This window comes from Leopardus geoffroyi, chromosome A2 (assembly GCF_018350155.1).
Source record: "Leopardus geoffroyi isolate Oge1 chromosome A2, O.geoffroyi_Oge1_pat1.0, whole genome shotgun sequence".
In the NCBI taxonomy this organism is placed as follows: Eukaryota; Metazoa; Chordata; class Mammalia; order Carnivora; family Felidae; genus Leopardus; species Leopardus geoffroyi.
The window spans coordinates 163,306,288-163,328,965 of NC_059331.1; the positions used below are offsets into that span (position 1 = coordinate 163,306,288).

The 22,678-nt window shown below is 51.7% G+C and overlaps 1 protein-coding gene across 2 annotated transcripts; it reads left to right on the forward strand.

Annotated features, from left to right (window-relative positions):
* The first annotated feature begins 530 nt into the window (after positions 1–530).
* Positions 531–17,133, forward strand: AOC1 (amine oxidase copper containing 1). 2 transcript variants are annotated; one of them, XM_045496157.1, is made up of 5 exons: positions 531–801; positions 12,730–14,318; positions 14,891–15,176; positions 15,511–15,643; positions 16,303–17,133. In XM_045496157.1, exons 2-5 carry the CDS (start codon positions 12,734–12,736, stop codon positions 16,570–16,572), a joined length of 2,274 nt encoding a protein of 757 aa, XP_045352113.1. In that variant the 5' UTR covers positions 531–801; positions 12,730–12,733; the 3' UTR covers positions 16,573–17,133. The 2 variants fall into 2 exon arrangements, with proteins under 2 accessions (XP_045352113.1, XP_045352112.1); XM_045496156.1 differs by lacking the exon at positions 531–801 and adding an exon at positions 10,251–10,332.
* Positions 17,134–22,678: the final 5,545 nt, after the last annotated feature.

The window sequence follows — 22,678 nt, forward strand, 5'->3', positions numbered from 1 at the left end:
TTTATATGCAGAATCTAAAAAATCCAAACTTATAGAAACACAAAGGAAAATGGTGGTTGTTGGGGGTGGGGAGAAGGGGGAGATGTTGGTCAGGGGGTGAAAACCTCCAGTTTTTACCCAGAACAAACAAGTTCCGGGGATGTAATGCACAGCCCTGGGATTATAGATAACAATACCATACTATATACTTGAAAGTTGCTAAGAGAGGAGATCTTGAATGTTCTCACCACACAAAAAGACATGGTAGTTGTGTGATGCAATGAGGGTATGCTAAGGTTACAGTGGTAATCGCATTGCAACATTTAAGTACATCCAATCAAAGGTGTTGTGCATCTTACACTTATACCATGTTGTATGTTAATGATATTCCAATAAATCCGGGAAAAAACAGTAACCTGGTTGAAACCTCACCCTGGAGCAGGGTTTTTTTCTTAGATTGCCAACAGCAATTAACCAAAACTCCTCTGACCTCTGGACTTCTAACATGTCTTCCACCCCCCTTTGCCACATGATCTGTTTATCCATTCACTCTGAAAACAAAACAGGAGAACCCACTGTCTGTATGCCAGGCACTGTATTGGGTTCTGTAGCTTTGAAAAAATGGAGATGCTGACTTGAGTTCCTGCCCACAAGGAGGTGGCAGAGGAGGCCAGCCTGTGACCAGAGACCTGCCCGGTGACAGAAGAACACAGTAAGAGAGCCAGACGCGTGCCCTGGATGCAAAGGGAAACCACAGCTGCCTGGAGCGTGTAAAACAGGTCAAGAGAGGGCCGTGGTACTGAGCCTTGACTGCTGGAGCCGGTAAGTGAAGGAGGAGAGAGAACAAAGGGGCGAGGGAAGAAAGGGGCAGGGGCCAGGAGCGGCCCCCCAAGCCAGGCTAGACAGAAGGAGCAGGGGGCGGGAGTCACTTTGGAGGTGAGTGGTGTTCCAAGAACAACAGGAAGATTGAGCTGGGTGTTCAGGGGTGTTTCATGCCAATAAATAAGTTTACATTTTACCCAGTAGGCAGCTGGAACCCCCCAAAGCAGGGAAAGGGCCACAGTCAGAGTTGTGTTCTCACAAAAGCATGGAGAACAGGCTGGGAGATCCAGGTGAGAGTCGGTGGGGGGGGGGGGGGGGAGGCCACCCGCTTCCAGGTACAGATCAGGAGGGCTTCACACAGACCAATGGCTCTCTGCAGGAGGGTGTTAGGAGATAGAGGGGTACCTCGGAGATATCGCGGGTTCCGTTCCAGACCACTGCAGAAAAGCTAATATTGCAATAAAGTGAGTCAAGGGAGGTGTTGGTTTCCCGGTGCACGGAAGGCACGTTTGCACCACACGATTGCGGAGTGTGACGTGTGCCCCAGCACCGCGGCCAAAACGACAGTGGACACACCTCCGTGAAAAGCGACTTTATTGCTGAAACGTGCTAACCGCCGTCTGAGCTTCCAGCGGGTCCTAATCCTCTTGCTGGAGGGGGTCCTGTCCAACGGTGACGGCTGCTGACCGGGCAGGGTGGTGGGCGCTGAAGGCCGGGGTGGCTGTGCAGCGTCTGAAAATAAGACAGCGGGGACGTTGGCCGCACCGGGTGGCTCTTCCCGTCACGAACGATTTCTCTGTGGCAGGCGGTGCCGTTTGATGGCATTTTACCCAGAGGAGAACTTTCCCCGAACCGGGGTCTGTCCTCTCAGCCCCCGCCACTGCCTCGCCGACCAGGCTTCCGGAACGTTCCAAATCCCTTGTGACCGTGTCTTTGCGGCATCTCCACCGGGAGGAGATGCCACCTCAGGAAGCCGCTTTCTTTGCCCCTCCTCGTCCGTCCAGGTTTCATCCTGAGATGGTGGCGACCCCGTCCCCTCTAAAGGCTCCACTTCTGATCCCAGTTCTCTTGCTGTTTCTACCGCGTCCGCAGTGACTTCCTCCACTGAGGTCCTGAACCCTCCACGTCCTCTCCAGGAGGGTCGGAATCACCTTCTTCCAAACTCCGGATTATGTTGATAATCTGATCTCTTCCTGTAATCACGAACGTTCTTAATGGCTTCTAGAACGGTGAATCCTTCCCAGAAGGTTTTCAGTCGCCTTCAGATCCATCTGAGGAGTCCAAGTGTGGCTGGTGTGGCCTTCTGTCCAGACCCCTGCAACTCTCTCCACACGAGCAGGAGGCCTTATTGCCTTCTTACCACCCATGTGTTCCCGGAGGAGCGCTTTTCATTTCCTTCCTGAGCATTTCCTTCCATTTTCACAACTTGGCTCACTGATGCCCAAGACCTAGCTTCTGACCCACCTTGGTTTTCAAAATGCCTTCCACACTGAGCTCAGTCACGTCTAGTTTTTTTTTTCCCCCTAATTGAATAAGAATTTTTTTAATATGAAATTTATTGTCAAATTGGTTTCCATACAACACCCAGTGCTCATCCCAACAGGTGCCCTCCTCAATGCCCATCACCCACCTTCCCCTCCCTCCTACCCCTCATCAACCCTCAGTTTATTCTCAGTTTTTAAGAGTCTCTTATGTTTGGCCTCCTTCCCTCTCTGTAACTTTTTTTCCCCATTCCCCTCCCCCATGGTCTTCTGTTAAGTTTCTCAGGATCCACATAAGAGTGAAAACATATAGTATCTGTCTTTCTCTTATGACTTATTTCACTTAGCATAACACTCTCCACTTCCATCGCAGAGTGGCTGCACCAGTTTGCATTCCCACCAACAGTGCAAGAGGGTTCCCATTTCTCCACATCCTCGCCAGCATCTATAGTCTCCTGATTTGTTCATTTTAGCCACTCTGACTAGCGTGAGGTGGTATCTCAGTGTGGTTTTGATCTGTATTTCCCTGATGAGGAGTGACATTGAACATTTTTCATGTGCCTGTTGGCCATCTGGGTGTCTTCTTTAGAAAAGTGTCTATTCATGTCTTCTGCCCATTTCTTCACTGGATTATTTGTTTTTCGGGTGTGGAGTTTGGTGAGTTCTTTATAGATTTTGGATACTAGCCCTTTGTCGGATATGTCATTTGCAAATATCTTTTCCCATTCCTTCAGTTGCCTTTTAGTTTTGTTGATTTTAAAGTGAGAGACATATGACCCTTCCTTTCACTGGCACACTTAGGGGCCACTGTGGGTGGTTAATTGGCCTCATTTCCATATTGTTGCATCTCAGGGACTAGGGGGCCTGAACAGAGGGAGATGGATGGGAGAAGGGACAGGTGGTGGAGCGGCCAGACCACCCGTGACGTGTAGCCATTAAATCCACCTTCTCATATGGGTGCAGTTTGAGATGCCCCGTAACAGTTACAGCAGTCACATCCAGGATCCCTAAACACCGATCACCAATAGCAAATACAATAATAATGAAAACATTTGAAATAATGTGAGAATGACCAAAATCTGACACAGAGACACGAAGTGAGCAAATGTTGGAAAAACGGCCCCGATAGACTTGCCCAATGCAATGGTTTCCCCAAACTTTCCATTTGTATAAAACGCAGTATCTGCGTGGGGCAATACGGCGAAATACAAGAAAACAAACAGGCCTCTGCTTGTCAATGTCCCAAGACTTTTCTGGTTGTCACAACCGGGGTGGGGGGGGGGGGGTGCAGGGTGGGGGAGCGGGGGCAGCTGGCATCTAGTGAATAGAGGCCAGGATGCCGCTAAAGGTGCCATGGTGCATAGGACAGAATTCACACACAGAATTGTCAGACTCAAAATATCAATAGTACCAGGGTCCCTCATGACCAATGACCCTGCATTCAGAAGGTGGTGGAATTTACCCTTTGCAAACCAGCCTTCCCTAATCAGAGATAAAGCTTATGATGTCCCTCATTAGCCCAGAGATCTAATCAAGGGATTCGGCTGCCCTCCCCTGCAGCCCCCCACCCTGCCCTGGGACCCCCAGTGGAGCTGGGGAGGCCCATGTGAAGCTCTTTCTTTCCCAGTCTCTAGATTATCTCCAATTATCTCTGGTGTGCTGTGACTTTCTAGAAACAGCGTCAAGATTTAGCAATGGGAAAACTGAGCTGTGATCTCTGGCCTACCAACCCCGGACACTAGACCCATCTTCACATATTCCGCTGCCCCTCCCCGCCAGAACAGGCCTGCTGCCCCCTACGTCATCCCCAAGGCCGTCAGCTCTGCCCCTTTAAGAGAGGCAGGTGGCCCAGAACTTAAAGGACTCAGTCTTTGCCCAAGTGTTATCTGTAACAGTTGTCAATCATTAACCCCAAGAAGAGAGAGACTTATTTCAGAAACCAAGGTCACCCACAATGGGGAGGGACGAGAGCCAAACACAGAGCATGATGAGCTAGGGAAAAGAGCTGCTAACAAAGCAATGAGGCCGAATTCCAGAACTTCACACCTCAACTCCCCTGCCTAAGTCAAAAACAATGGCTTCACCCAGCACTCTGCCCAAGAAGTGTTCGTTTTGTCCCCGGTTCCTTGAGGTCGTTCCTAAAGACACCTCTGTCCTGGTTCCTTGAGGTCGTTCCTAAAGACACCTCTGTCCCGCATGGTCTCCCCTGCATTCCCTCAGGCTTCTCCCACCCCCACATTTCCACAGGAGTGCACAACGTGGTCCTCACCCTGTCCACGCCATCTGGGACATCTCCACCTCTGCCTTCCTGGGCACAGTGCCCCATTCCACCTAGAACCCCCACCCTGCTCAGGGTCCCAGGAGTACACTACATCTCAGCCCCAAGGCTCCGCTCCTCCCTGACCCCTGCCCAGGGCACCCTCCTCCTCCTCAGTCCCTCATACACCCCAAGACCCCACTCAGGCTCTTATCTGTGAGCCCTTGGGTCAGCAGCCCTGAGCTCAGGGCTCAGAATTCACTCACATGCTGTGGACTGGAATCTGAAAGGGGGGACATGTAAAGAGGTTGTGATGAATTGAATGATGTCCCCCAAATTTCATATCCTTCCTGGAACCTCAGACTGTGACCTTATTTGGAAATAGGGTTGCTACAGATGTAATCAGTGAAGATGAAGTAGGGCAGGCCCTGAATTAAGTAACTGGTGTCTTTATAAGAGGAGGGACCCAGAGACAGAGAACCACAGAAAACATCAGGTGACAATGGGGGCAGAGATGGGGTGATGTGTCTACAAGCCAAGGAAGCAAGGGACACCAAGGGTTGGCTGTGACCCTGGAAGCTAGAAGAGGCCAGGAGGGACCTCCCCGAGGACCTTCAGAGGGAGCCTGTTCCTGCCAACACCTTCATCTCGGATTTTCAGGCTTCGAAACTGTAAGGAAAAAGTGTTCTGTTGTTTTAAGCCCCACAGTTAGTCGTGCTTGGCTGCCACGGCCCTGGGAATGTGGTGTGAAGGGGCTGGAGCCTAGACCGGGAGAGTCTTGCAGTCCCGAGGGGCATCTCTTTCTAAACTCCAGCAGAACTCACCCTCGGGCATGGCTCGTGTCACTTTTATTCTGTGCTACCTGTCCTGTGATTTACCTTTCCGTGTACACTTTGGGTTGGCCTTTACATGAAAAGGGAGATTCAGGCTTGTACGTCCCACCTCCCTGCCTGCCTACGAAAGTACTCCTGTCCTCGTCCTTCATCCCCCAGGTGGGAGGCCTGCGATGCTTCCTGTCCCCTATACCTGTCCTCTCTACCTTGTCCCCTCTACCTGTCCTCTCTACCTTGTCCCCTTTACCTGTCCCCTCTACCCTGTCCTCTCTACCTATGCTCTCTACCCTGTCCTCTCTACCTGTCCTCTCCACCCTGTCCCCTCTACCCTGTCCTCTATACATGTCCTCTCTACCATGTTCCTTCTACCTATCCCCTCTACCCTGTGTCCTCTACCTATCCTCTCTACCTGTCCTCTATCCTGTCCTCTCTACCTGTCCTCGCTACCCTGTCCCCTCTACCTGTCCCCTCTACCCTGTCCTCTCTACCTGTCCTCTCCACCCTGTCCCCTCTACCCTAGGATGATAACGTACAGCCACTCGCCTTTCTTCTCAGACCCTTCTTTTATGTATTTACAGACATCCATTACAGAATTAAGCATGTACCCCAGTGCATAGACCTAATCATCACTGACCATGCAAAGTCTCTCTTATGTGTGTATGTATGTACATATGCATATATATGGGTGCATGGATGTGTCTGTACGCACATGTGTGTGTGTGCATATATGTGGGCATACACATGCTTGTGTGTGTGTGTGCATGTGTGTGTGTGTCCCCACTTCCCCAGGCAACATTTTCTGGGGAAGCGTCTGTCCTTTTATTTGCATCTGTTCTTAAAAATATGTCAGTTGCTCTGTGTGCACATGTTTTAATTTATGTAATGGTATTGTGCTCTATCATTCATCCTGTTTCTTCCTACGTTCTTTTTTCTTTAATGTTTATTTATTTTTGAGAGAGAGAGAGAGACCATGCGGGGCTCGAACCCATAAGCAGAACCGTGAGATCATGACCTAAGCTGAAGTCGGAAGCCTAACAGACTGAGCCACCCAGGTGCCCCTCCTCTTACATTCTTAAGACCCACCCCAGTGAGTGGCTGTGTGGACCACTCCGCTGCTTCCACCAACTGCACGGTACCCCACGGTGCACACTGACCGCCTCTCGCTGGCTCCCTGTCCTGGTGATGGACACCCAGATGGCCTCCAGCTCCCATTTCCACCACAGTGTGTGTCTGAGTCCTACCTGGTGGATCTGTGGGCGAATCTGTGGCGTGTAGGCCAGAAGTAACATCCCTGAGTCCCGTAGGGTGTGCAACTATCTAGGTGCCCACATACTGGGCCGGCCCTCCCGAAGGCTTTATCATCCGCATGCCTCCCCACGGCCTCTGCTCGAGCTACCCGTTTCGCCACATCTCCACCACCTCGCTTTCTCATTTCTGCCAGCAACGGGCATGAAATGAGATCTTGTTGTCGAATAATCACATCGTTCTAATCCCCACCACATGGGAGCATCTCCTCGTGTCGCTGGACGATTTTGGTTTCCTCTTCTGTAAGTTGCCCCGAGGTTCCTTGCTTCCTCTTCCTGGCTTATTTGTAGGAGCTCCTAGATATAGTCCCTGTCACTTTGTTTTAAAAGCAGCTTTCTTGAGCTATTCACATACCATACAATCCACCGGTAAAGTGAATAATCAATGGATTTTAGTATGTTCACAGAAACGTGCAACATGTACCACCGTCAAGTTTAGAACGTTGTCATCCACACACGAAGAAACTCCATACCCATTAGCTATCACTCCTCCCCCGCTCCCCAGCCCTCGGCAATCACGAATTCTACTTTCTGCCTCTATAGATTAGCTTATTCTGGACATTTCATTTAAGTGGAAGCATATACTATGTAGTCTTCTTTAACTGGCTTCTTTCATTTAGCATAATATTTTTTAAGATTCATCCATACTGTACCATGTATCAGTATTCCACTCTTTTTTCTTTTTTTTAATGTTTTTATTCATTTTTGAGAGAAAGAGAGACAGAGCATGAGTGAAGAAAGGGCAGAGAGAGAGAGAGAGAGACAGAATCCAAAGCAGGCCCCAGGATCAGAACTGTCAGCACAGAGCCCGATGTGGGGCTCGAACCCATGAAACGTGAGATCATGACCTAACTTCACCCTTTTTTTTTACGTTTATTTATTTTTTGAGACAGAGAGAGACAGAGCATGAATGGGGGAGGGGCAGAGAGGGAGGGAGACACAGAATCAGAAGCAGACTCCAGGCTCCGAGCCATCAGCCCAGAGCCCGACGCGGGGCTCGAACTCACGGACTGCGAGATCGTGACCTGAGCTGAAGTCAGATGCTTAACCGACTGAACCACCCAGGCGCCCCTCTTCACCCTTTTTTAATGCCAAATACTATTCCAGTGTTTATCCATTCATCAGGTGACAGATCTTTGGGTTTTTTCTACCTTTTGGCTGCTAGGAGTAACTGTGCTATGAACATCTGTTACAAGTTTCTGTGTGGACATATGTTTTCATTTCTCTTGGGTATTTAGATGGTAGCTCTGTGTTTAACTGTTGGAGGAAGTGCCAACAATTTCCACAGTGGCTGCTCCATTTACATTCCCATCCGCAGTGCATGAGCATTCTGATTTCTCCACATCCTCACCAACACTCGTTTTCTGGCTTTTTGACTCGAGCCAACCTGGTGGGTGTGAGGTCATAACTCATTATAATTTCGATTTGCATTTCCTTGATAGCTAATGATATGGGCATCTCTTCAAGTACTTTTTGGTCATTTGTGTATCTTCTTTGGAGAAATATGTATTCATATCCTTTGCCCGCTTTTTTCATTGAGTTGTCTTTTTTCTTATTGAGTTGCAAGTCCTTTATCAGATATATAATTTGCAAATCGTTTTCTCATATTCTCTGGGTTGTCTTCACTTTCTTGATGGTGTCCCTTGAAATACAAAAGTTTATGATTTTGGTGAGGTCTGGTTTGTCTGTTTTTTCTTCGGTTGTTTCTGCTTTTGAGCCATGGCTAGGAATCCCTCCTAACTCAAAGTCAAGAAGATTTATTCTGGGGTACCTGGGTGGCTCAGTCAGTTAAGTGTCCAACTCTTGATTTCAGCTCAGATCATGATCTCACAGTCGTGCGACCAAACTCCACTCGGGACTCCACATTGAGCGTGGAGCCCACTTGGGATTCTCTCTTTTCCTCTCCCTCTGCCCCACCCATGCTTGCTCTCGCTCTCTCTCAAAATAAACAGTTTTTTTAAAAAGAACTCAAAAAATGAAGACTTATTCCTATGTTTTCTTCTAAGCGTTTTATAGTTTGGCTTTTACATGACGTCTTTGATCCATTTTGAGTTAATTTTTGTGTATAGTGTGAGCTAAGGGTCAAACTTCATTCTTTTATGTGTGGTCCCTCTCTGTTCTAATCTTTACAAGTATCTTTTCCTGATCTGTCCTCACCCCATTATCCTGGTTATGATGTCCTTTGTAGAACGGAAACAGACTGCACTTCTCAATGTCAAGTTGTTCCTATAACTCTTCTTTGTCTCTTTTGGACATCCTCAAGTCTCCATGGTGTTGGTGAGCCCATAATGGAGACTAACCAACCCTCAATCCTTCAGACAATGAAGGAGAAAGGATGTAAGAGAAGTCATCACATCAATCATTTTAACCTTTAAAGCTAATCCCTTTCCTTAGAGACACCAAAGGCCTTCCGGAATTGCAAACAAGTAACAGGTTGACTAATTGTTTTCTCCTTCCTTGATCCAGCTGCCAATAAATACCAAAATCAGTTGCAATACAAGTAACAGGAAGATAATGATGAGAAATACAAAAGCCACATAAGAACAAAAGAACAGGAAGTCAAGACCTAGTGATGGGGGGAATAATGACCTCTCCTTCCAAGCCGCACACTATTCCCGATTCTATTCTTTCCCTCTGACCAGGAGCTCTCTCCTTTGCCCACGTTCCCCTTACCATCAACCTGAGCAACACAGTGCTGCTCCCCTCCCCACTCCCAGGTTCCCCAGCCATCCTGACTGACCTTGTCCCCAGCCAGCTCCTCCCTCCTTTCCCCATAGAGATGGCTAGTAAGACCTTCTGACTAACTTAGGGGCTTCTCCCTCCCAAGCTATTCCATCTCTGGTTCCCTATTCTACATATGGGTCACATTCTCTGTTGTTGACGTTGGTGTCTGTCTCTACCAGCCCCTGCCTTTGTCCATGTAACTGTTTCGAGTGAGGCTGCTTTACTAGTAAGTAAACTTGCCCTGGTCTTTATCTCTGACCTCTGAAACTCGCCACCTACTTTTTTTTTAATTTTTTAAGTTTATTTATTTATTTTGACAGAGAACAGAGCCCACGAGTGGGGAAGGGGCAGAAGGTGGGGGACAGAGAGAATCCCCAAGCAGGCTTTGCGTGCAGTTAGCACAGAGTTCGATGTGGGGCTCAAACTCACAAACCGTGAGATCATGACCCGAACCAAAGTCAAAAGCTGATGCTTAACTGACTGAGCCACCTAGGCACCCCCAGAAACTCACCACCTACTTTAACAGATGACGGCATTGTGCGTGCAGCTCAAAATGGAGAAGATAGCACACAAGTCTCATGGAAGGTCCCCTGCAGCAGGAGGAATGATAGGGAGACAGATCTAGGACCATGTGCTGTTTGGGAAAACAGAAGTGGACCCTGGTCACTACAGTGGTAAAGGACTGAGGAGTTTCCAGACGTGGGTCCTTGAAGGTGTAACAAGAGCTTTCCTGGCCGCAGCAGCCAGAGCCCCGTGCACGTCCTCACGCTGCTTTATGCCAACTGTGGAACCCCTGAGCTGCAGTTCCTCACCTTGGTCAGCCCATGCCTCGCCCTGTCCCTCCCTCCAGGGCGGGGTCCATGGAGCCATAAAGCTCAAGGAGTCAGAGGCAAAGGCTGGTAGCGGAGGCAAGCCCACAGGGGAACACACAGGTGCGTTCTGATGGGGGATGCAGGGGAAGGGGTGAAGGGGTGACTGGGGGGATGGAAGCAGGGGGAGAAAGGTGTGGAGGGAAGGGGCAGGAGAAACACAGACACAAGGGGTGGGTGAGCCAGAATACAAGGGGCAAGAACCCAGAGGAAATGACTCCAGGGTGCAGCACACTCGTTTGCAACATAAACCGCCCAGGGGTGAGATAGGAAAGGCACAGAGAGGGCATGGATGCTGTTCTCAGGGTGCTGGGGATGAGAAGTGGGAAAAAGGGCATGCCTCACGTTTCCCGGCCTGGGCTCTCCCTGGCTACCAATTCTCCTTCCTCCTGGGGCTTCATTGCCATTGTCCACCTCACCGGTTGCCCGCTTGGATGTCAGAGTAGAAGATTGTACCAGGAAAGGTAAAAGCTAAAAGAACAGCCAAGTTCAGGTTGAAAGGACCACAGATCTCCTCCGCATCTCCCTCCTTAGCAAAGCAGAAAGAAATCTGGACCTAAGAGATTATTAAAAAAAAAAAGGGTGGGGGGAGCCTGACCGAGAAGAGACATATGGAGGAACTTAAATGCTTATCACTAAGTGAAAGAAGCCGATCTGGAAAAGCTGTGCAGTGTAGGGTTCCAGCTGCGTGACATCCCAGAGAAGGCAAAAGTATGGAGACAATAAAAGGGTCGGTGGTGGCCACAGGTTTGAGGGAAGGGAGGGATGAACGGATGGAGCACAGAGGATTTTTAGGCCAGAAAAACTGCTCTGTACAATACTATAATGATGGATGCATGTCATGGCACATTTGCCAAACCCCGTAGAATGTACAACAGCAAGGGTGACCCCTAATGTCGACTGTGGACTTTGGGTGACCTTGGTGTGTCAGTGTGAGTTCATAGATGGTAGCAAATGACCCACTTTAGAGAAGAACATTGTTCATTGGGAAGCTGCATATGAGTAGGGGTCAGAGGTACCCGGAAAATCTCTGTATCTTGTGCTCAATTTTGCTGTGATCCTAGAACTGCTCTAAAAAGTAAAATCTACTAAAAAAAAAAGGGGGCGGGGGGGTGAGCCTTGGCAAATTTAATAGCAGATCACACGGTCACCCCATGTCCTTTTGCTGGCTCTGGATTCACCCAGCAGTCCCGAAGTCTCCTGTGAGTCCCTAGGGCCCTCCCACCAGGGCCAGGGGAGAAGATGAGAAACCCAGAGGGGGCTCTAGTGGCAGCCCTGGGGGTGGGAAAATGACGTGAAAAGCCTGACACAGTCCCCCAAAATGGAAGGGGGAGAGGCATCTCCCTGAATGCCACTTGGGATGGCTCCACATTGCGTGGATGGTCAAGCAGCCACAAGCTGAGGGCTCCACCAGAAGTGTCAAAACATTCTGGAGCAGGGCTGGCCACCCCGTCCGCACCCTCAGAGCCACAGGTCTACAGCCTAATCACAGTCGAATTACTTTACATTGCTTCCATTTTTACATATGTTGGTATCACAGACCGTATCTTCGTAGTTGACTTTAAAAAGAAGAGTAGGGGCGCCTGGGTGGCTCAGTCAGTTTAGCATCCGACTCAACTTCGGCTCAGGTCATGATCTCATGGTTCTTGAGTTCGAGCCCCGCATCAGGCTGTCAGCGCAGAGCCTGCTTGGGATTTTCTCTCTCTCTCTCTCTCTCTCTGCCCCTCCCTGATTCATGCGCTCTCTCTCTCTCTCCCTCTCTCTCTCAAAATGAATAAATAAACTTAAAAAAAATTAAAAAGAAGAGTAGCTAGCATTTCTTGGGTGCTTCCTAGAAGGTAGGCATAGTTCTAAACACGTTATCTTTATTGTCCAATTTATTTCTTGCATCAGTTCTAGAGGTAGCTGTCGCAGTCATTATTTCCATTGTGTAGTTGAAAAAGTGGAGGCCCAGAGACCCTGAGCCACTTGCCCAAGGTCACACAGCTGGTCCTAGGGGTAACACATACGAGGACCCGAGCGCAAGCAGCCTGACCCTGGGGCTGTTCAAACTGTATCTACATGAAAAATATCATATTGTATCAGAAATGTAGTTTTGCTGTCAATACCTAATGACACAACTAGCACTCAAGGTGGAGAGGTAAGAACCCAAAGTTCTGCCCTGCTGAGCAAATACACAGCAAAGGGCAAAATGAGTTCATTAGGTAAGAAAATGCACAGGACTCGCAGAGGCCTGCAGATGATCAAGGAGAGGGCAGAATTACAACTGATGGGAAGCACAGACCTGAGCAGCATTGGGGCCCCAGCTGCCATGGAGGCCTGGCTCCCACTGGAATGGGTGAGGGAGGGGGCTGAGGCTGCAGGAAAACCACCCAGCCAAGGGACATCGCTGTGCAGGGCCCGTGGAAACTCACTTCCTCCCATAAAACAACTCAGTTCATCTCTGCTACTCCATTCCAGAGCCATGCAGCGAGACACCCTGGCCCTTGGCTGGGCCATTGCCACCATCTTGGCACTGCAGACAGTGGCCGCGACCAAGTGCACCCCACGGACCCTGCACCACAAGGCCAGGGTGTTCGAGGACCTGAGTGCCCAAGAGCTGAAAGCCGTGCGCAACTTCCTCTGGTCCCATAAGGGGCTGAGGCTGGAGCCTTCCCGAACACCGACCATGGCCAAGAACTCCGTGTTCCTCATTGAGATGCTGCTGCCCAAGAAGCAACACGTACTGAAATTTCTGGACAAAGGTGGAAGGCCTCCCGCTCGGGAGGCACGTGCCGTCATCTTCTTCGGAGCCCAGGAGCACCCCAACATCACCGAGTTCGCTGTGGGGCCCCTGCCATGGCCCTACTACATGAGAGAGCTGCCCCCCAAGCCTGGGCACCAGGCCACCTGGGCCTCCAGGCCCATCTCCTCGGCGGAGTATGCCCTCCTGGGCCACGCCCTGAAAAAGGTCACGAAGCCCCTGCACCAGTTTTTTCTCGATACCACAGGCTTCTCCTACCAAGACTGTCACTCCCGATGCCTGACTTTCACAGACGTGGCGCCTCGGGGCCTGGCCCCCGGCGAGCGCCGCTCTTGGTTTATCTTGCAGCGCTTTGTAGAAGGCTACTTCCTGCACCCCACGGGGCTGGAGCTCCTCCTGGATCACAGAAGCACCAACGCCCAAAACTGGACGGTGGAGCGGGTCTGGTACAATGGGAAGTTCTACCGGAGCCCGGAAGAGCTGGCGCGGAAGTACGAGGACGGAGAGGTAGACGTGGTGGTTCTGGAGGACCCGTCGCCCAAGGGCAAGAGTGAAAACAGCGCGGAGGAACCACCCCTCTTCTCCTCCTACAAGCCACGTGGGGACTTCCCCACCCCCACCAATGTGACTGGCCCCCGCCTGGTCCAGCCCCAAGGTCCCCGCTACCGGCTGGAGGGCAATACCGTGCTCTACGGCGGCTGGAGCTTCTCCTTCAGGCTGCGTTCCTCCTCGGGGCTACAGGTCCTGAACGTGCACTTCGGGTGCGAGCGTGTAGCCTATGAGGTGAGCGTGCAGGAGGCGGTGGCGCTGTATGGAGGACACACGCCTGCGGGCATGCAGACCAAGTACATCGACGTGGGCTGGGGCTTGGGCAGCGTCACTCATGAGCTAGCCCCTGGCATCGACTGCCCGGACACAGCCACCTTCCTAGATGCGCTCCACTACTACGATGCCGATGACCCGGTGCGCTACCCCCGAGCCCTCTGTGTCTTTGAGATGCCCACGGGAGTGCCCCTCAGGCGACACTTCAATTCCAACTTCAGCGGCGGCTTCAACTTCTATGCAGGCCTGCAGGGCCAGGTGCTGGTGCTACGAACAACGTCAACAGTCTACAACTATGACTACATCTGGGACTTCATCTTCTACCCCAACGGGGTGATGGAGGCCAAGATGCATGCCACCGGCTACGTCCACGCCACCTTCTATACCCCAGAGGGGCTGCGCCATGGGACCCGCTTGCACACACACCTGCTTGGCAACATGCACACTCACTTAGTGCATTACCGCGTCGACCTGGATGTGGCAGGTAGGACTTGGGCTCTGGAAAGACCCTCCCACCATACTTGCATCATAAAATCAGGAGGCTTTGCTAGAAATCTGTGAGCCCCTGAAAAGCAGTGAATGTGACACCCTGCCCTTCCCCAGCAGGGGGGCTGCTTTGGCCCCCCCCCCCGCAAGGGGATGGATTAGGCAGAAAGGTGCACTTGCAGAGGGTTACGGTGGAGACATTGCCTTGGAGTATAGGAAATGTCACTGCCCAGCACCCTAAGATGTCATCCACAATACTCCTTGTCTCTTGGATTGATGATGTCCCCATAGAATATGGCAGGGGCATCATGACAGACTTGGCTTGACCTCAAATCACTATCAGAACAGGCCTGACTCGGAGTCTTCTCCTCGTTCCTCCACGGTTTCTTGGTTTTAATCCCTTCCTCCTACCCCTACAGCAAGCTCGGTGTGCATCCCCGAGATCCTCTGTGCTCCTCTCCTGGTGGTTTGCTCTCAGAGGGCGTCTGGGATGGGGATCCGAGCACAGAATGAGGATATTTCAGGTCAGGGGGCTTGGTTCTCATCCTCCTTCTTCCTGAACACCTGTAGGCACCAAAAATAGCTTCCAGACCCTGGAGATGAAGCTAGAAAATATCACCAATCCCTGGAGCCCCAGACACCAGCTGGTGCAGCCGACCCTGGAGCAGACAAGTTACCACCGGGAGCGCCAGGCGGCCTTTCGCTTCAGACAGCCTCTGCCCAAGTACCTGCTCTTTGCCAGTCCCAGGGAGAACCGCTGGGGCCATAAGCGCAGCTACCGACTTCAGATCCACTCCATGGCCGACCAGGTGCTGCCCCTGGGTTGGCAGGAGGAGCAGGCTATCACCTGGGCCAGGTAAGGGAGGCTTGGGAGGCAGAGAAGGGCCCCAGGCTCCTCTCAGTGTTCAAATGTCTGTGTGCATCCATGTTTCCATCTACGAGATTCTGAGTCCTCTTGGTGGTGTCTCTGGACCTGCGAGCACGTGTGTGTCTGGGGCTCTGTGTTTGGGGAGGGGGGAGGGGTGGAGGGCCCTGCCAAGCACCAGAGCCTCGGTTGACGGTCGGTCGGTCTGGCTGACGCCCCGGAGATGATCTCACATTTGGGGGAAGGCAGTAACTTTCCGCCATCGTTTGGAAGGGCTGGGAGGATCTCTGGCCCCCAAAGCCACCTTGGTGTCTCTTCTGGGCAGGTACCCCCTGGCCGTGACCAAGTACCGGGAATCAGAAGTGTGCAGCAGCAGCATCTATAACCAGAATGACCCCTGGGACCCACCTGTGGTCTTTGAGGAGTTTCTTAAAAACAATGAGAACATCGAAAATGAGGTACTGGCCCCGCCTTCCCCAAGCCCTAGCCCGAGACCAGATCTGTGCCCGGTTCCAAGATGGACGGCAGCCACTCACCATGTGGCGGGCAAGCTCAGTGGTCTGCCCCTTAAAAATGGGGTCTGAGGGGCGCCTGGGTGGCGCAGTCGGTTAAGCGTCCGACTTCAGCCAGGTCACGATCTCGCGGTCCGTGAGTTCGAGCCCCGTGTCGGGCTCTGGGCTGATGGCTCAGAGCCTGGAGCCTGTTTCCGATTCTGTGTCTCCCTCTCTCTCTGCCCCTCCCCCGTTCATGCTCTGTCTCTCTCTGTCCCAAAAATAAATAAACGTTAAAAAAAAAACTAAAAAAAAAAAAAATGGGGTCTGAGGGGGGCGCCTGGGTGGCTCAGTCGGTTGAGCTTCCGACTTTGGCTCAGGTCATGATCTCACAGCTCGTGTGTTCGAGCCCCGCATCAGGCTCTGTGCTGGCAGCTCAGAGCCTGGAGCCTGCTTCAGATTCTGTGTCTCCTCTCTCTGACCCTCCCCCACTCACACTTTGTCTCACTCTGTTTCTCAAAAACAAGTAAATGTAAAAAAAAATTTTTTTTAATGGGGTCTGAGGGGGCTGCCCACCCCTCTCCTCTCTGAGCTTCCCCTGCCCTGCCCACCCCTCTTTCCCACAGGACTTGGTGGCCTGGGTCACAGTGGGCTTCCTGCACATCCCCCACTCAGAGGACATCCCTAACACTGCCACACCAGGGAACTCCGTGGGCTTCCTGCTCCGGCCTTTCAACTTCTTCGATGAGGACCCATCCCTGGCGTCCAGAGACCCCGTGATCGTGTGGCCGCGGGACGATGGCCCCAACTACGTCCAGCGCTGGATCCCTGAGGAGGAGGGGGACTGCTTAATGCCTGACCCTTTTAGTTATAATGGGACTTACAGGCCTGTGTGAAGGACCCCCAGCTAACCCCACCTAGAAGCCCAAGTGCCCCCCAGGGACAGGCAACAAACCCCTCAGGCTCCACCCCTTGTGCTGCTTCTTGCGGGAGGCACAGGGGGCGAGGCCACGCAGTAGGTCATGCATGTGAGATACACTCAGATGAGAAAGCAAGTGGCCTTGACCTCCCTTCACCTTGGTCCACTCCACCCCAGAAAAGACCTCTATTACTAGGGCAAATGACACTCCCCGAAATACTAGATTTACCTAGCAGATTGGCTTTAAAAAATAGACCGACAGCTGCGTCTTGGGAGTCTGCCGGGGCCTCTGGGATGTCGCTGATGGGCATGCAAAGTGATTCAGCCAAGGAAGACGCTGCAGAAAGCACCTTTACCCCGTGGCACACTGATCCAACTCCTAGGGCTTTAACGCAGAGATCTAGCTACCAACACGGGGAAAACATGCGCATGTGTGATTCACTATGGTAGCGTCCGTGATAGCCAAGTCTGGAAGCAACCCAAATATCCACCTACTAGTGAGATCCCGCAGGTCTGAATAAACAATGCTGCATCCACACAACGCAATTCCAGGTGATTGTGAAAGAAATTGTATGGGCGAGGACATTCTCTGCACTGGTGGAGAAAGGTCTTCGGAGTCTATATATGCCCTAGAAAGACAGGCAGGAAGATACTAATGAAATTGGTTGCCTGTCACACACAATTAGTGTGTAACAAAATACCACGGGCTGGGTGCCTTATAAACAGCAAAAGTTTATGGCTCACAGTTCTGGAGGCTGAAGTCCAAGATCAGGGAGCCAGTGTGGGCAGGGGGAGGGCCCTGCTCTGGGTTGCAGACCTGATTTCTGGATGTATCCTCACTCGGAGGAAGAGGGAGGGGGGTGGAAGGGTGGAGCAGAGGGAAGGACCGGGAGGGCGGGGCAATGGAGGGGCAGGTCAGTTTCTGGGTTCCTCCAGGCCCTGCCCACCCTAGGGAGAGCAATAATCACCCACACAGCCACTGCCAGAGTGCCTTCTCTCCAGTGCTGACTTCTTGTTGTTGTTTTCAATGTTTATTTGTTTTTGAGAGAGACAGAGACAGAGAGACAGAGTGCAAGTGGGGAAGGGGCAGGGAGAGAGAAGGAGACAGAATCTGAAGCACACTCCAGGCTCTGAGCTGTCAGCACAGAGCCCGACGTGGGGCTTGAATCCACAACCCGCGAGATTATGACCTGAGCCAAAGTCGGATGCTTCACCAACTGAGCCACCCAGGCGCCCCTAAAATTTGGATTTTAATGGTTTCGAATGGGTACTATATTCTCAGGATTAAAAAATAAAAACATGATCTCGCGGTTCGTGAGCTCAAGCCCCGCGTCAGGCTCTGTGCTGACAGCTCGGAGCCTGGAGCCTACTTCGGATTCTGTGTCTCCCTCTCTCTTGGCCCCACCCCTACTCATGCTCTGTCTCTCTCTTAAAAATAAATAAAACATGAAAAATAAATAAATAAATAAATAAAATGCAAATTTTAAAAGAGAAAGGGAGGGGAACAGGAGGGACTCCCGTTGCTCATTGATGGAACTGGTAGAGAAAGCAGCCTGCTTCTTCCTGGGTCCCTACCTCTCCCCAGACTTTCTCCTCCAATCCCAAAGAGAAGACATGGGGAATATAATCAGCCCACAGATGCAGTTCTCTCTTCCCTATCACACCCCTGAATGAAGATCTGGGAGTTGGCCAACCCGTCCCATTCCTGTTCTTCATCGTCCGTCCAATTGTGGGGGGAGGGGTAGCCATCATTTTCTCCTTGCCCTGCACCTCACTGGTAGGAAGATCTGAGACTGGAGTTTGGGCTTTGGAGGGGCTAGAGAAAAGCTCCCCCACTTCCCTTATCTACTGTAGTGTCCCCTAAAGAGAAGCTGCGTGGGCTCGTCCACTAGGCTGGGGGACCCACCCCTAGCTGACCATTAGTGTGACCTTGCTTTCCTTTGCCGTATTGTTCTGGTTGCCTGTTCCTACCCAGGGAATCTGGTGGGAAGGCGTGGCTGTGGTCCGGGCAACATTAGTCTGGGTTCCCTGGTGCCCAAGGGATGTTAATTAAGCAAACAAACGTTCGTTGTGCTTCATATTCCAGGAACCAGGGGAGCTTTTATTTGTATGGCAGTAAAAAGGTGAAAGAGCCCAAACATTATAGGATTTGAACAAAGCACTTTTATAACAACTGATACAATATTTAAAATCAACAAAGTTTTTCTCAGCCATGTTTAAAATTGGGGGGTGGGGGGCGGTGAGCCTGGGTGGCTCAGTTGTTTAAGCCTCCGACTTAGGTTCAGATCATGACCTCACGGTCCAGGAGTTTGAGCCCCGAGTTGGGCTCCGCCCTGACAGCTCAGAGCCTGGAGCCTACTTCAGATTCTGTGTCTCCCTCTCTCTCTCTGCCTCTCCCCCACTCACAATCTGTATCTCTCTCTCTCAAAATAAATAAATTAATTTAAAAAAAAAAACTTAAAAAAACAAACCCCAAAGGATGAGAACAAGGCCTGGAAAAGTCCCAAAAGAATGGGTTTTCAGTGTCTATGGATCTTCTGTAAAGCCCAAAGCTGATAGTATTAAGCATACAGAACCTCCACTTATTTTTTTTTAAAAAATTTTTAACGTTTATTTATTTTTGAGAGAGAGAGGCAGAACGTGAACAGGGAAGGGGCAGAGAGAGAGGGAGACACAGAATCCAAAGCAGGCTCTGGGCTCCGAGCTGTCAGCACAAAGCCCCACGCGGGGCCCGAACCCACAAACCACAAGATCATGACCTGAGCTGAAGTCAGGTGCTCAACCGACTGAGCCACCCAGGCACCCCTAGGACTCCTGTGTATTTTTAATGTAAGACCTAAAATTTCATGTACTTCCTCGACATCTTTGAGCATCATACGACCCCAAAGTTCCAACCATGAGTTCCCTGCTCTCTGCGTATATGTCCCTGACCCAGCAGGAGAGGGTCCCCATACAGCTCCCTGCTCTCCACCTTGTCCTCAACCTAATGGGCCTCACTTACCTGCCATCTGCCATCTGCCATCTGCCATCTGCCATCTGCCATCCAGAGCCCAAGCACAGCCTGAACAGGCCACATCAGCAGAACAATGTTTCCTCAATCCCTCTCCCACCCCAGCCTGGCCTCCAGGAGCCTGCGCAGAGAGCAGACAGGGAGGGGAAGCCAACCCAACTTATCTCCAGGCCAGGACCTTGGGCCTGGGAGGAGAGGAAAACCTTGGAGTGGATGACAGAAGGGACTTTTAAATTAACCTGATGGGGCTGTTTAATATCCGAACGTAATCAAAAAGCGATTGTAAGATTTGCTGCCAGTGTCATTAGGGCCAGGATAAACGAACCAGCTGGATACAGGAAGCAGAAACCCTGGGGTACTAGCACAGAGACCCCCTAGTTCAAGGGGCTGGAGGAACTAAGAAGAAGGCAGGCACCGGGCAATAGCAGATAAGATACTTCCAGTCCAGGACCAGGGACAGCGAAAGGAAAAGGTGTTCCCAGACCCAGTGGCCAGGCTCAACAGGGGAAGCTGGACCTCTGCAGGCCTGTCCGTCCCTGCTGGAGAGAGAGGAGGGCAAAGACCCCACCCCCCTCCCCAGTCAGTCTCCCACCAGGGCCTCCCGCTGGTGGAACTTCTAGCTTAGGAGCCACAGCCGCAGGACCTGTCCCCAGAGAGACAGAACAGAGGAGAGGGACCTAGGAAGGGTCTTGGGAACAGAACCAGTTGAAAGGCAGCAAACGAAGAGGGGGACCCTCTGTTCCCACCTTGCACCCCATCCAGCTCCGATTGTTCAGTAAATTGGCTCAGAGCCACGTTGGCCCCTAGGAAACAGGACCAGTGGTGGTCAGATAGTGCCAGGGTCATCTGGACCCAAAGACAGGTCCACTCAGTGGTCCTTGGGGTTAATCTCCCCGAGGAGGAGCCCTGACCACACCCTTTGGTGTAAGCAGACTGTTCCACCCAGATCATGAGCACATCCCATAATTTGCCTCCTGTGTGTGCAGGCTGGCCCAAGGCCCCAGCAGCTCACAGACCCCAGAATATAGGGTCGGCGACAGGGAAACTCTCAGAGCTGCCCAGACATCTCTGCGTGTTTGGTTAGGGGGTGGGGGACGGGTGGCAGATGTACCCAGGAGGGGGACCCTAGTTACACACGCCTCCATCCACCCATACTTGCCAGAGGCTCAGACTCTGGGAAAATGGAACGGGATTGGTTCTATGCATCCCTCCCCACCCCCCCAAGACAGGGCCAAAGTCCCAGCGCTTCCTGGAAAGAAATGCTGGCAGGCACCCCCATCTGCAACAGCAGAAGGAGAAACACAGGGCTGGGTTCCGAGTAGGAAGAGACACCCTCAGCCCGCCCCCAACCTTCTTTGCAAAAGAGTACAAAGATCCCACCAAGAGAAAAGAAGAGAGAAAAACAGATTTACACTCCCTCCCCCCTCCTCCAGCCCCAGCACATTTCCTTCCCGAGGAAAACAGAATGCTGCTGTGTTTTGCTCCACTCCAGGTGGAGATGCAAATACAGAAAGCTTGGAGTGAATCTGGTTGCTTTACATAACAAAAAGGAAGCCAGACAATTTAGAGAAACAAGAACCTGTTGCGTTTAGAGGCCTTTCAGGGAAGGCAGCCTCAGCTTTGGGGAGGCTGGGGGGTGGGGAGAGGGGAGGTCACATAGAAACCCTTGTCTCAGAGCCAGCAGGTACTGGGATTCCTTTAAGAATTTTTCATTGTTGGGGCGCCTGGGTGGCTCAGTCGGTTGGGCATCCGACTTCGCTCAGGTCGTGATCTCGCGGTTCGTGGGTTCCAGCCCCACGTCAGGCTCTGTGCTGACGGCTCAGAGCCTGGAGCCTGCTTCTGAGTCTGTGTCTCCCTCTCTCTCTGCCCCTAACCCACTCGCATTCTGTCTCTGTCTCTCTCAAAAATAAACATTAAAAAAAATAAAAAAAATAATGATGATTCCCGGGGCACCTGGGTGGATCTGTCAGTTGAGCATCCAACTCTTGATTTTGTCCCAGAGTCATGGGATTGAGCCCCACGTCAGAGCCTGCTTGGGATTTTCTCTCTCCTTCTGCCCTTCTGCCCCACTCATGCTCTCTCTCTCTCTCTCTCTCTCTCTCTCAAGTAAAATTTATTGAGGCTTCTGGGTGGCTCAGTCGATTAAGCGTCCAACTTCGGCTCACGTCATGATCTCGCAGTTCGTGAGTTCAAGCCCCACCTCAGGTTCTGTGCTGACAGCTCGGAGCCCGGAGCCTGCTTCAGATTCTGTGTCTCCCCTTCTCTCTCTGCCCCTCCCCCACTCATGCTCTGTCTCTCTCTGTCAAAAATAAGTAAAAACATTAAAAAAAAAAGAATTTTCTCATTGTTGTCTTTTTAAGAATAAAAAGAATAAAGAGTTAGGTGGCAGGGGCTTCCTGGTTTCTAGGTCCTAATCACAGGAAGTAGGACTCTAACCCCAGTGGCCCAGGGGCAGGTGCAGGGCCTGGCCTGGCCCCAGCTCTGCCAATCCACGCCCACGAATCTGCTCAAGTCCCACAACCTGGGAGACCCGCGATGCCAGGCTGATTCCAAGCTCCTTCCTCCCAGTCCTGAGGTACACAGCTTCTGGACTGGGGGTGTGTTTCCTGCACCCCCCCCCACCCCGATCTTGTTTCTTCTTCCAGCTCAATTTTTTTTTTTTAATGTTGCACTGAGAGAGTGCAAGCAGGGGAAAGGCAGAGGGAGAAGGACAGAGGATCCAAAGCAGGCTTTGCGCTGACAGGCTGACAGCAGCCAGCCCGACGTGGGGGTCGAACTCACGAACTGCGCTCCGCGAGATCATGACCTGAGCCAAAGTCAGAGGCTTAACGGACTGAGCCACCCAGGAGCCCAGCTCAATCTTCTTAACATCCACCGCCCCGCTGCCCTTGACCCTGGGCTGCTCTGTCTGCCCTCTCCTCTCCTCCCCTCCCCACCAGGGAAAACCAAGGCTGTGCCTCAGTGTGATGAATCCCACCACTGCCCACGCAGCACCCACCTCCCCACACACACACGCCACCAGAGCGGCAGGCGGTCCACCTCTGCTCTGGGGTAAAAGCTGGAGAAACCATCT

Excerpts from the sequence above, each read along its gene's own strand:
- AOC1 (XM_045496157.1), top strand. The coding sequence starts at position 12,734 with ATGCAGCGAGACACCCTGGCCCTTGGCTGGGCCATTGCCACCATCTTG. Across the intron at positions 15,177-15,510 it reads CAGGCTATCACCTGGGCCAG|GTACCCCCTGGCCGTGACCA; the intron begins GTAAGGGAGGCT and ends TCTTCTGGGCAG. Across the intron at positions 15,644-16,302 it reads ATGAGAACATCGAAAATGAG|GACTTGGTGGCCTGGGTCAC; the intron begins GTACTGGCCCCG and ends TCTTTCCCACAG.